The 14,075-nt window shown below is 42.3% G+C and overlaps 1 protein-coding gene across 2 annotated transcripts in view; it reads right to left on the bottom strand.

The window, feature by feature from the left end:
• The window catches only part of LOC135510210 (broad substrate specificity ATP-binding cassette transporter ABCG2-like), a 77,438-nt gene extending 65,200 nt beyond the window's left edge, over positions 1 to 12,238 (bottom strand). Inside the window, exons 1-2 of one of the 2 annotated variants that reach the window (XM_064931005.1) lie at positions 12,089 to 12,238; positions 11,393 to 11,640 (exon numbers count right to left, since the gene is read on the bottom strand). In XM_064931005.1, coding sequence (XP_064787077.1) covers positions 11,393 to 11,598 — 206 coding nt within the window. In that variant the 5' untranslated portion in view covers positions 11,599 to 11,640; positions 12,089 to 12,238. The remainder of the gene's footprint in view (positions 1 to 11,392; positions 11,641 to 12,088) is intronic. The other variant, XM_064931004.1, reaches the window with a different exon arrangement.
• Positions 12,239 to 14,075: the final 1,837 nt, after the last annotated feature.

The following is a 14,075-nucleotide window of genomic DNA, read 5'->3' as shown; positions in this document are numbered from 1 at the left end:
TATCAGGTGATGTTGCTGTAGGTAGGGAGTGTATAATGGGGTATATCAGGTGATGTTGCTGTAGGTAGGGAGTGTATAATGGGGTATATCAGGTGATGTTGCTGTAGGTAGGGAGTGTATAATGGGGTATATCAGGTGATGTTGCTGTAGGTAGGGAGTGTATAATGGGGTATATCAGGTGATGTTGCTGTAGGTAGGGAGTATATAATGGGGTATATCAGGTGATGTTGCTGTAGGTAGGGAGTGTATAATGAGGTATATCAGGTGATGTTGCTGTAGGTAGGGATTATATAATGGGGTATATCAGGTGATGTAGGTAGGGAGTGTATAATGGGGTATATCAGGTGATGTTGTAGGTAGGGAGTGTATAATGGGGTATATCAGGTGATGTTGTAGGTAGGGAGTGTATAATGGGGTATATCAGGTGATGTTGTTGTAGGTAGGGAGTATATAATGGGGTATATCAGGTGATGTTGCTGTAGGTAGGGAGTGTATAATGAGGTATATCAGGTGATGTTGCTGTAGGTAGGGAGTATATAATGAGGTATATCAGGTGATGTTGTAGGTAGGGAGTGTATAATGGGGTAAATCAGGTGATGTTGTGATGTTGCTGTAGGTAGGGAGTGTATAATGGGGTATATCAGGTGATGTTGCTGTAGGTAGGGAGTATATAATGAGGTATATCAGGTGATGTTGCTGTAGGTAGGGAGTGTATAATGGGGTATATCAGGTGATGTTGTAGGTAGGGAGTGTATAATGGGGTATATCAGGTGATGTTGTGATGTTGCTGTAGGTAGGGAGTGTATAATGGGGTATATCAGGTGATGTTGTTGTAGGTAGGGAGTGTATAATGGGGTATATCAGGTGATGTTGCTGTAGGTAGGGAGTATATAATGAGGTATATCAGGTGATGTTGCTGTAGGTAGGGAGTATATAATGGGGTATATCAGGTGATGTAGGTAGGGAGTGTATAATGGGGTATATCAGGTGATGTAGGTAGGGAGTGTATAATGGAGTATATCAGGTGATGTTGCTGTAGGTAGGGAGTGTATAATGAGGTATATCAGGTGATGTTGCTGTAGGTAGGGAGTATATAATGGGGTATATCAGGTGATGTTGTAGGTAGGGAGTGTATAATGGGGTATATCAGGTGATGTTGTTGTAGGTAGGGAGTATATAATGGGGTATATCAGGTGATGTTGCTGTAGGTAGGGAGTGTATAATGAGGTATATCAGGTGATGTTGCTGTAGGTAGGGAGTATATAATGGGGTATATCAGGTGATGTAGGTAGGGAGTGTATAATGGGGTATATCAGGTGATGTAGGTAGGGAGTGTATAATGGAGTATATCAGGTGATGTTGCTGTAGGTAGGGAGTGTATAATGAGGTATATCAGGTGATGTTGCTGTAGGTAGGGAGTATATAATGGGGTATATCAGGTGATGTTGCTGTAGGTAGGGAGTGTATAATGGGGTATATCAGGTGATGTAGGTAGGGAGTGTATAATGGGGTATATCAGGTGATGTAGGTAGGGAGTATATAATGGGGTATATCAGGTGATGTTGTAGGTAGGGAGTATATAATGAGGTATATCAGGTGATGTTGTGATTTTGCTATTTGTAGGGAGTGTATAATGGGGTATATCAGGTGATGTTGCTGTAGGTAGGGAGTGTATAATGGGGTATATCAGGTGATGTTGCTGTAGGTAGGGAGTGTATAATGGAGTATATCAGGTGATGTTGCTGTAGGTAAGGAGTGTATAATGAGGTATATCAGGTGATGTTGCTGTAGGTAGGGAGTGTATAATGGGGTATATCAGGTGATGTTGCTGTAGGTAGGGAGTGTATAATGGGGTATATCAGGTGATGTTGCTGTAGGTAGGGAGTGTATAATGGGGTATATCAGGTGATGTTGCTGTAGGTAGGGAGTGTATAATGGGGTATATCAGGTGATGTTGCTGTAGGTAGGGAGTATATAATGGGGTATATCAGGTGATGTTGCTGTAGGTAGGGAGTGTATAATGAGGTATATCAGGTGATGTTGCTGTAGGTAGGGATTATATAATGGGGTATATCAGGTGATGTAGGTAGGGAGTGTATAATGGGGTATATCAGGTGATGTTGTAGGTAGGGAGTGTATAATGGGGTATATCAGGTGATGTTGTAGGTAGGGAGTGTATAATGGGGTATATCAGGTGATGTTGTTGTAGGTAGGGAGTATATAATGGGGTATATCAGGTGATGTTGCTGTAGGTAGGGAGTGTATAATGAGGTATATCAGGTGATGTTGCTGTAGGTAGGGAGTATATAATGAGGTATATCAGGTGATGTTGTTGTAGGTAGGGAGTGTATAATGGGGTATATCAGGTGATGTTGCTGTAGGTAGGGAGTGTATAATGGGGTATATCAGGTGATGTTGCTGTAGGTAGGGAGTATATAATGAGGTATATCAGGTGATGTTGCTGTAGGTAGGGAGTGTATAATGGGGTATATCAGGTGATGTTGTAGGTAGGGAGTGTATAATGGGGTATATCAGGTGATGTTGTGATGTTGCTGTAGGTAGGGAGTGTATAATGGGGTATATCAGGTGATGTTGTTGTAGGTAGGGAGTGTATAATGGGGTATATCAGGTGATGTTGCTGTAGGTAGGGAGTGTATAATGGGGTATATCAGGTGATGTTGCTGTAGGTAGGGAGTATATAATGAGGTATATCAGGTGATGTTGCTGTAGGTAGGGAGTGTATAATGGGGTATATCAGGTGATGTTGTAGGTAGGGAGTGTATAATGGGGTATATCAGGTGATGTTGTGATGTTGCTGTAGGTAGGGAGTGTATAATGGGGTATATCAGGTGATGTTGTTGTAGGTAGGGAGTGTATAATGGGGTATATCAGGTGATGTTGCTGTAGGTAGGGAGTATATAATGAGGTATATCAGGTGATGTTGCTGTAGGTAGGGAGTATATAATGGGGTATATCAGGTGATGTAGGTAGGGAGTGTATAATGGGGTATATCAGGTGATGTAGGTAGGGAGTGTATAATGGGGTATATCAGGTGATGTAGGTAGCGAGTGTATAATGGGGTATATCAGGTGATGTAGGTAGGGAGTATATAATGGGGTATATCAGGTGATGTTGTAGGTAGGGAGTATATAATGGGGTATATCAGGTGATGTTGTAGGTAGGGAGTATATAATGAGGTATATCAGGTGATGTTGTGATTTTGCTATTTGTAGGGAGTGTATAATGGGGTATATCAGGTGATGTAGGTAGGGAGTGTATAATGGGGTATATCAGGTGATGTAGGTAGCGAGTGTATAATGGGGTATATCAGGTGATGTAGGTAGGGAGTATATAATGGGGTATATCAGGTGATGTTGTAGGTAGGGAGTATATAATGGGGTATATCAGGTGATGTTGTAGGTAGGGAGTATATAATGAGGTATATCAGGTGATGTTGTGATTTTGCTATTTGTAGGGAGTGTATAATGGGGTATATCAGGTGCTGTAGGTAGGGAGTATATAATGGGGTATATCAGGTGATGTTGCTGTAGGTAGGGAGTGTATAATGGGGTATATCAGGTGATGTTGCTGTAGGTAGGGAGTGTATAATGGGGTATATCAGGTGATGTTGTAGGTAGGGAGTGTATAATGGGGTATATCAGGTGATGTTGCTGTAGGTAGGGAGTGTATAATGGGGTATATCAGCTGATGTTGTAGGTAGGGAGTGTATAATGGGGTATATCAGGTGATGTTGCTGTAGGTAGGGAGTATATAATGGGGTATATCAGGTGATGTTGTTGTAGGTAGGAAGTGTATAATGGGGTATATAAGGTGATGTTGTAGGTAGGGAGTGTATAATGGGGTATATCAGGTGATGTTGCTGTAGGTAGGGAGTATATAATGGGGTATATCAGGTGATGTTGTTGTAGGTAGGGAGTGTATAATGGGGTATATCAGGTGATGTTGTTGTAGGTAGGGAGTGTATAATGAGGTATATCAGGTGATGTTGTAGGTAGGGAGTATATAATGAGGTATATCAGGTGATGTTGTTGTAGGTAGGGAGTGTATAATGGGGTATATAAGGTGATGTTGTAGGTAGGGAGTGTATAATGGGGTATATCAGGTGATGTTGCTGTAGGTAGGGAGTATATAATGGGGTATATCAGGTGATGTTGTTGTAGGTAGGGAGTGTATAATGGGGTATATCAGGTGATGTTGTTGTAGGTAGGGAGTGTATAATGGAGTATATCAGGTGATGTTGCTGTAGGTAGGGAGTGTATAATGAGGTATATCAGGTGATGTTGTAGGTAGGGAGTATATAATGAGGTATATCAGGTGATGTTGCTGTAGGTAGGGAGTATATAATGGGGTATATCAGGTGATTTAGGTAGGGAGTGTATAATGGGGTATATCAGGTGATGTTGCTGTAGGTAGGGAGTGTATAATGGGGTATATCAGGTGCTGTAGGTAGGGAGTGTATAATGAGGTATATCAGGTGATGTTGCTGTAGGTAGGGAGTATATAATGGGGTATATCAGGTGATGTAGGTAGGGAGTGTATAATGGGGTATATCAGGTGATGTTGCTGTAGGTAGGGAGTGTATAATGGGGTATATCAGGTGATGTAGGTAGGGAGTGTATAATGGGGTATATCAGGTGATGTAGGTAGGGAGTATATAATGGGGTATATCAGGTGATGTTGTAGGTAGGGAGTATATAATGAGGTATATCAGGTGATGTTGTGATTTTGCTATTTGTAGGGAGTGTATAATGGGGTATATCAGGTGATGTTGCTGTAGGTAAGGAGTGTATAATGAGGTATATCAGGTGATGCAGGTAGGGAGTATATAATGGGGTATATCAGGTGATGTTGTAGGTAGGGAGTGTATAATGGGGTATATCAGGTGGTGTTGCTGTAGGTAAGGAGTGTATAATGAGGTATATCAGGTGATGTTGCTGTAGGTAGGGAGTGTATAATGGGGTATATCAGGTGATGTTGTAGGTAGGGAGTGTATAATGGGGTATATCAGGTGATGTTGCTGTAGGTAGGGAGTGTATAATGGGGTATATCAGGTGATGTAGGTAGGGAGTATATAATGGGGTATATCAGGTGATGTTGCTGTAGGTTGGGAGTGTATAATGGGGTACATCAGGTGATGTAGGTAGGGAGTATATAAAGAGGTATATCAGGTGACGTTGTAGGTAGGGAGTATATAATGAGGTATATCAGGTGATGTTGCTGTAGGTAAGGAGTGTATAATGGGGTATATCAGGTGATGTTGCTGTAGGTAGGGAGTGTATAATGAGGTATATCAGGTGATGTAGGTAGGGAGTGTATAATGGGGTATATCAGCTGATGTTGCTGTAGGTAGGGAGTATATAATGAGGTATATCAGGTGATGTTGTAGGTAGGGAGTGTATAATGGGGTATATCAGGTGATGTTGTAGGTAGGGAGTGTATAATGGGGTATATCAGGTGATGTTGCTGTAGGTAGGGAGTGTATAATGGGGTATATCAGGTGATGTAGGTAGGGAGTATATAATGGGGTATATCAGGTGATGTTGCTGTAGGTTGGGAGTGTATAATGGGGTACATCAGGTGATGTAGGTAGGGAGTATATAAAGAGGTATATCAGGTGACGTTGTAGGTAGGGAGTATATAATGAGGTATATCAGGTGATGTTGCTGTAGGTAAGGAGTGTATAATGGGGTATATCAGGTGATGTTGCTGTAGGTAGGGAGTGTATAATGAGGTATATCAGGTGATGTAGGTAGGGAGTGTATAATGGGGTATATCAGCTGATGTTGCTGTAGGTAGGGAGTATATAATGAGGTATATCAGGTGATGTTGTAGGTAGGGAGTGTATAATGGGGTATATCAGGTGATGTTGTAGGTAGGGAGTGTATAATGGGGTATATCAGGTGATGTTGTAGGTAGGGAGTGTATAATGAGGTATATCAGGTGATGTTGCTGTAGGTAGGGAGTATATAATGGGGTATATCAGGTGATGTTGTAGTTAGGGAGTGTATAATGGGGTATATCAGGTGATGTTGCTGTAGGTTGGGAGTGTATAATGGAGTATATCAGCTGGTGTTGCTGTAGGTAGGGAGTGTATAATGGAGTATATCAGGTGATTTAGGTAGGGAGTGTATAATGGGGTATATCAGGTGATTTAGGTAGGGAGTGTATAATGGAGTATATCAGCTGATGTAGGTAGGGAGTGTATAATGGAGTATATCAGCTGATGTTGCTGTTGGTAGGGAGTGTATAATGGAGTATATCAGGTGATGTAGGTAGGGAGTGTATAATGGAGTATATCAGGTGATGTTGGTAGGGAGTGTATAATGGGGTATATCAGGTGATGTTGCTGTAGGTAGGGAGTGTATAATGGAGTATATCAGCTGGTGTTGCTGTAGGTAGGGAGTGTATAATGGAGTATATCAGGTGATGTAGGTAGGGAGTGTATAATGGGGTATATCAGGTGATGTTGGTAGGGAGTGTATAATGGAGTATATCAGCTGATGTTGCTGTAGGTAGGGAGTGTATAATGGAGTATATCAGCTGATGTAGGTAGGGAGTGTATAATGGAGTATATCAGCTGATGTTGCTGTAGGTAGGGAGTGTATAATGGAGTATATCAGGTGATGTAGGTAGGGAGTGTATAATGGAGTATATCAGCTGATGTTGCTGTAGGTAGGGAGTGTATAATGGGGTATATCAGGTGATGTAGGTAGGGAGTGTATAATGAGGTATATCAGCTGATGTTGCTGTAGGTAGGGAGTGTATAATGGGGTATATCAGGTGATGTAGGTAGGGAGTGTATAATGGAGTATATCAGCTGATGTTGCTGTAGGTAGGGAGTGTATAATGGAGTATATCAGCTGATGTTGCTGTAGGTAGGGAGTGTATAATGGAGTATATCAGCTGATGTTGCTGTAGGTAGGGAGTGTATAATGGAGTATATCAGCTGATGTTGCTGTAGGTAGGGAGTGTATAATGGAGTATATCAGCTGATGTAGGTAGGGAGTGTATAATGGGGTATATCAGCTGATGTAGGTAGGGAGTGTATAATGGAGTATATCAGCTGATGTTCACCTCTCACACACACTATAGTTAATAATTAAACACAGCAGCTCAACAAGAAAAAAAAAGCAGCTGGTTATATGACTATGTAATGCCTAGTGTACACACGCAGACTGCTCTCTCTTACGCAACACACACACACACACACACACGATCACTCAGGTGAGGGGTCAACACCGACAGCACAACACCTATAGTTTCTAAAATGGAATCCACCTGAAGGAAATTAAATTAATTGGACATAATTTGGAAACGTCCAACAGTTGACAGTGAATGTCAGAGTTAAAACGAAGCCATGAGGTCGAAGGAATTGTCCGTAGAGCTCTGGGACAGAATTGTGTCAAGGCACAGATCTGGGGAAGGGTACCAAATAATTTCTGCAGCACTCAAGGTCTCCAAGAACAGTGGCCTCTTCTTAAATGAAACAAGTTTGGAACCACTCTGACTCTCGTACAGCTGGCTGCTCTGCCAAACTGAGAAATAGGGGGAGAAGAGCCTTGATCAAGGATGTGACCAAGAACCCGATGGTCACTCTGACAGAGCTCCAGAGTTCCTCTATGGAGATGGGAGAACTTTCCAGAAGGACAACCATCTCTGTAGCATTCCACCAATCAGGTCTTTACGGTAGAGTGGTTGACGGAAGCCGCTCCTCAAGAAAAGGCACATCACAGCCCACTTGGAGTTTGCCAAAAGGCACCTAAAGACTCTCAGACAATGAGAAACAAGATTCTCTGGTCTGACTAAACCAATATTTTACTATTTGGCCTGAACGCCAAGCATCACATCTGGAGGAAACCTGGCACCATCCCTACCGTGAAGCATGGTGGTGGCAGAATCATGCTGCTGAGACTGGGAGAGTAGTCAGGACCTCAGAATGAGGCGAAGGTTCACCTTCCAACAGAACAACGTCCCTAAGCACACAGCCAAGACAACGCAGGAGTGGATTCGGGACACATCTATGAATGTCCTTGAGTGGCCTAGCCAGAGCCTGGACATGAAACCCGATCAATCTCTGGAGAGATCTGAAAATAACTGTGCAGCAACGCTCCTCATCCATCCTGAAAGAGCTTGAGAGGATCTGCAGAGAAGAATGGGAGAAACTCACCAAATACAGGTTTACCAAGCTTGTAGTGTCATACCCAAGACTCGAGGCTATAATCGCTGCCAAAGGTGCTTCAACAAAGCACTGAGTAAACGGTCGGAATACTTACGTAAATGTGATATTTCTAAGAACCTGTTTTTGCTTTGTCATTATGGGGTATTGTGATGTCATTATGGGGTATTGTGATGTCATTACTTTCTGGAGGCACTGTTTAATTTCTTCTTGTATCTTTCCAAATGCTCTCCTCCTCTCAACTTTTTTCCTTCCCTTGTGGACTTCAGCTTTATGTGACCAGGTGAGGAAAAAAAACACATTTCCAAGCCAAACCTTCATATCATAACCACTAATCGCTACACACAGCCTACATCGTTGGCACAGTTTACATAGTAAACCCGCTACAATTATGCAGTACAGGTCACAGTCAGCAGAAAGCAGTTTATCAGATATGTTGGCGGGCCCCGGTGGCAATACATTTATAAATCTAAAAGCTTACCTTGACTTGGAAGAGTTCTAGTGTTGGATAGCCATAGCTAGCTAGCTAACATGGCATCCCTCTGTTATAGCCAGCTAGCTAACATAGCATCCCTCTGTTATAGCCAGCTAGCTAACATAGCATCCCTCTGTTATAGCCAGCTAGCTAACACAGCATCCCTCTGTTATAGCCAGCTAGCTAACACTGCATCCCTCTGTTATAGCCAGCTAGCTAACATAGCATCCCTCTGTTATAGCCAGCTAGCTAACATGGCATCCCTCTGTTATAGCCAGCTAGCTAACATGGCATCCCTCTGTTATAGCCAGCTAGCTAACATAGCATCCCTCTGTTATAGCCAGCTAGCTAACATAGCATCCCTCTGTTATAGCCAGCTAGCTAACATGGCATCCCTCTGTTATAGCCAGCTAGCTAACATAGCATCCCTCTGTTATAACCAGCTAGCTAACATAGCATCCCTCTGTTATAGCCAGCTAGCTAACATGGCATCCCTCTTTGTTTGAGCCGGGTGTTTGAGTAGGCTAAACTAGCTAGCTTCATTTGACACGAGCTAAGCAAGTGAAAACATTTTTTTTACTATGAAATACAGCTAGCTCTCCCACTCTTTTTCTCTCTCTTGCTTCTCCTTAGTTTTTGAAAAAAATAATAATAATTCAAAACTGCTAAAACTATTGTCTTTCTCTCTCTTTGAGTCAACTAATCATCACATTTGATGCACTGCAGTGCTAGCTAGTTGTAGCTTATGCTTTTGGTACTAGATTCGTTCTCTGGTCCTTTTGATTGGGTGGACATGTCAATTCATGCTCTGATAGGTTGGAGGACATCCCCCGGAAGTTGTCCTAATTACTGCGTAAGTCTATGGAAGGGGGTGAGAATCATTAGCCTCCTAGGTTTTGTATTGAAGTCAATGTACCCAGAGGAGGATGGAAGCTAGCTGTCCTCTGGCTACACCATGGTGCTACCCTACAGAGTGCTGTTGAGGCTACTGTCGACCTTCAATGCAAAACAGTGTGTTTTAGCATTTGGAGATGTGAATATATTTAGTATAGTTCTCTCTAAATTTTTAGTACAGTACTAGTAACATCCGCTGGAAGACACGCCTACTCCCTGCTCCCCCTCTCCAGTCTCCCATGGTGATCTGCTGGGAGACACGCCTACTCCCTGCTCCCCCTCTCCAGTCTCCAGTCTCCCATGGTGATCTGCTGGGAGACACGCCTACTCCCAGCTCCCATGGTGACCCGCTGGGAGACACGCCTACTCCCTGCTCCCCCTCTCCAGTCTCCCATGGTGATCTGCTGGGAGACACGCCTACTCCCAGCTCCCCCTCTCCAGTCTCCCATGGTGATCTGCTGGGAGACACGCCTACTCCCAGTTCCCCCTCTCCAGTCTCCCATGGTGATCTGCTGGGAGACACGCCTACTCCCTGCTCCCCCTCTCCAGTCTCCCATGGTGATCTGCTGGGAGACACGCCTACTCCCAGCTCCCCCTCTTGACGTGACTCCCAATGGATCAACATGGGAGATTGTTTGTTGTTACATGTTGAAAGTAATTTCCTTATATAAGATAATGTGTAATGATAATATAGTGTGTGTGTGTGTGTGTGTGTGTGTGTGTGTGTGTGTGTCCTCCTGCTGAGCCTCTGAACCAGTCCCTTTCCTTCCTCTGATTCAATAGGTATTATTTAGGAAATGTCTGGGTTTAATATTATTTAGGTTAGTGTGTGTGTGTGTGTGTCTCCTCCTTTCTGGTCTCCTGAACCTGCTTCCTTCCTCTGATACAGAAGGTAATATTTTGTGTTTGATCTGAGTTATCATGTACGTCCCCTCCTCCCCAGGTGAATTCACTTCACACACACAGTGGCACAACACATACGTTGGGTCATTGAACAGACGCTCTTATCTAGAGCCACTTAGTGAGTATAGAATTCAACCATGGAATTCTAGTCTCCCCATTACAGGATCAGAAAGCATTCTCAGACTGATATGGTTCCTCTGTAAAGGCTACAGTCTATAGTAAATTGATATGGTAGAGGTGGTGTACAGAAGATCGCCCTATTTGGTAAAAGACCAAGTCCATATTATAGCTAGAACAGCTCAAATAAGGAAAGAGAAATGACAGGTGTGATGGTGCTTTGCTGGTGACACAGTCACGGATTTATGTGGAATTCAAGGCACACTTAACCAGCATGGCTACCACAGCATTCTGCAGCGATACGCCATCCCATCAAGATCTGGCTTATTGGGACTATCATTTGTTTTTCAACAGGACAATGACCCAACATTGATGGAATGCTGCGTCAGATGACCTGGCCTCCTCAATCACCCGACCTCAACCCAATTGAGATTGTTTGGGATGAGTTGGACAGCAGAGTGAACGAAAAGCAGCCAACAAATGCTCAGCATATGTGGGAACTCTTTCAAGACTATTGGAAAAGCATTCCGGGTGAAGCTGGTTGAGAGAATGCCAAGTGTGCAAAGCTGTCATCAAGGCAAAGGGTGACTACTTTGAAGAATCTCAAACATTAAAAGAAATATTTGTTTAACACTTTTTTGATATCTTCACTATTAGTCCACAATGTAGAAAATATAAAAAATATAGAAAATCCCTTGAATGAGTAGGTGTGTCCAAACGTTGACTGGCACTGTATCTTATATAGATATATAGATATATAGATATAGGCCTGATTAAATCTCAACAACAGTGTCTAGTCGACTTACTTCAGATCTATGAGAATGTCTTTGGTAGTGGTCTTCCTCTTGATACACAGACAGCCACTCCTCTGCGTCACCTTATAGTGGATGTTATGGAAACTAACGGTTGAACCTTGAAGGGACTTGGCGGTACCGGTAGACTCATATTTAGGAGTCCCGTTAGTTTTGGTGTCCTCCATCCCCGGGATCTGGCTGTTTAACGGCTCCGACATTCTGACGGTGCTCTCCTATTAGGGAAATATTAGGGACATGTCCTGTCAGAAATGAGACAGGGAGGTAGCCTGTGGGAATAATTATAGGGACATGTCCTGTCAGAAATGAGACAGGGAGGTAGCCTGTGGGAATAATTATAGGGACATGTCCTGTCAGAAATGAGACAGGGAGGTAGCCTGTGGGAATAATTATAGGGACATGTCCTGTCAGAAATGAGACAGGGAGACAGCCTGTGGGAATAATTATAGGGACATGTCCTGTCAGAAATGAGACAGAAAGGTAGCGTGTGGGAATAAATACTACGGGTGTATTTGTCTGGTTTCTTTCTGCAACAGTAAAGTGATATCATGTAAACATTGCCTATTGCGCTCTACCGTTCCCGTCTTTAAGTTAAACAACTGTAACATCTATTCACATGAATTCATTATCGTTAAAAAAACAAACATTTTCATGCGCTAATAATTGTTCAAACAAAAAATAGGCACTTACCCTGCGCCTGTAACGGAAAGTCGCCGCTAAACTACGAACGTTGCTCTGTGTCAACGAGTGTAATCCTCCTTGCGGTGGACTTCGTACTATGTGTTGTCTAACCTATTTGGAGAGAGACTATATGTGTGTGTTTACAGCACTGCGGTGCGGTCAGAGTTTGATAAGAGGAAACCGCTACGTAACAGGAGGACAGCGGCTTGATCAGCGGCTGGATATATATCACCTCCCTCCCAAATGGCGCCCTATTCCCTATACACAGTGGAAACCCCAATGTGCTGTCAATGCTCCATTTTTTTTGGGGGGGGGGGGGATACCTGTTTTACTTAATATATCTGAGTACAGGTTACTAAAAGTGATTTTTTTGGTCAATACTCAAACTGATAAGCTTTTTTGCATAAATTTGGACATTTTGAATGACGCCCCCACTAAGCCACGCCTCCAATATAATTTCCCCATGACTGAATTTGTTAGTGACAGAAGCTAGATTTCTCCATGACTGAGATTTCCATGTGAATATTCTACAGTCAGCATATAGAAAAGTAGCAATCCCCCCCCCCCATTTACTGCTGATGAAAAACCGTGCGTGATGACGTATAAAAACACAACATGTACGTATTTTTTTTACTTAAGCTCTCGTGTACTAAATAGAAACAATTTAAAGTTCAACGTTTTTCGTACTGAAGTTCTAATATCCATCATCATGTTGCCAGAATAAGACCTTCTATATTTATTGGAAAGGATAATTAAGATCACCGTGCCTTTTCACCTGCCCCTGTAGAAGTTCATCATAATTGATTTGATAAGTTTGTAGCCTATCAAAACTGTAGTGACAGGGCCTCACACAGTATCATCCTCGTGACTCTAAGTTTACGTTAGATATGATGGTTATTATATAAATATTTACGCACAAAGGCCTTTCCGCTACCATTTCTCACATAATTAATTTTACTAACACATTTCCCACCATGTCGAATAAATACATGATCAGTTGGCATTTATTACTTCCTGAAACACGGTTAGAGACGAGGTTGTTGATTTCGTTCATGTTCAGTCCTGTGGTCTTCACCAAGTAAGTTGTTATTTTTTAAGCTTCGCCCTAATACGGTGGCATGAAACTCGCGGTTTACAGGCCACATCAGGCCTGCATGTTGGGTTTCAAAATTCCAGTAACTTTCCCAGATCTTTCAAAACATCCTGGTTGAAGGATTTCCATTTTACCTTCCAACCTGGATATTATGAGGGAAAAAAATGGTAAATTTACCAGAATTTTGCAACCCTCCCTGCAAGTCAAAGTGGCTTGCAAAGTGCAAAGTGATATGTAATTCCTATTGGAATCCAGCCAGAGTTAGGATATCCAACGGGTTACATTTTTATTCAACCACAAACTGCATTCAGAATGACTGCCAGGGTTAGGAACAGTGTGAGGAGACAACCATTTAAACAACCACAAATGATTGGATTAGTTTAGAAAAAAATGATGTTATTTATCTTTGTGTGGCATTAGATTCATCAATCAATCATTCAATGTACATGCAAAAAACACAGATATTAAAAAACAATTCCCCCCAAAATCTATCTACAGTAGATCATGCTGGGTAAAAAGTGTATTTGATATCATGAAATGTAATTGTTTAAGTTTATGTGACTTCAGTACCACAAACATTTTAAAGTAATAATTATTTTTCATTTACTTTGAGTTACATTTCCTAAAAGTATTTAAGTAAAAAATGCCTTGGGGTTAACATTACTGTTTACATTTCTGACCCATTTAGGAAATGTGGTGCCAATTTATGACCGGATCACATGTACCCACCTCTGTCTGGCAGTAAAATGGGATTGAATAATTCCCTTTTATAGCGAGGGTTTTGTAACAAGAAATATAGTGTTCCTTTACTACATGCCCTGGACCAGAGCTACCTTAAATAAGGGTTACACCTTATTACAAACACACGCACGCACGCACACACACACACACACACACACACAC

The sequence above is a fragment of the Oncorhynchus masou genome, chromosome 23, assembly GCF_036934945.1.
Source record: "Oncorhynchus masou masou isolate Uvic2021 chromosome 23, UVic_Omas_1.1, whole genome shotgun sequence".
NCBI classification, from domain to species: domain Eukaryota; kingdom Metazoa; phylum Chordata; class Actinopteri; order Salmoniformes; family Salmonidae; genus Oncorhynchus; species Oncorhynchus masou.
Note: the sequence above shows the minus strand (reverse complement) of the source record. Positions and strands in the feature narration are given on the sequence as shown.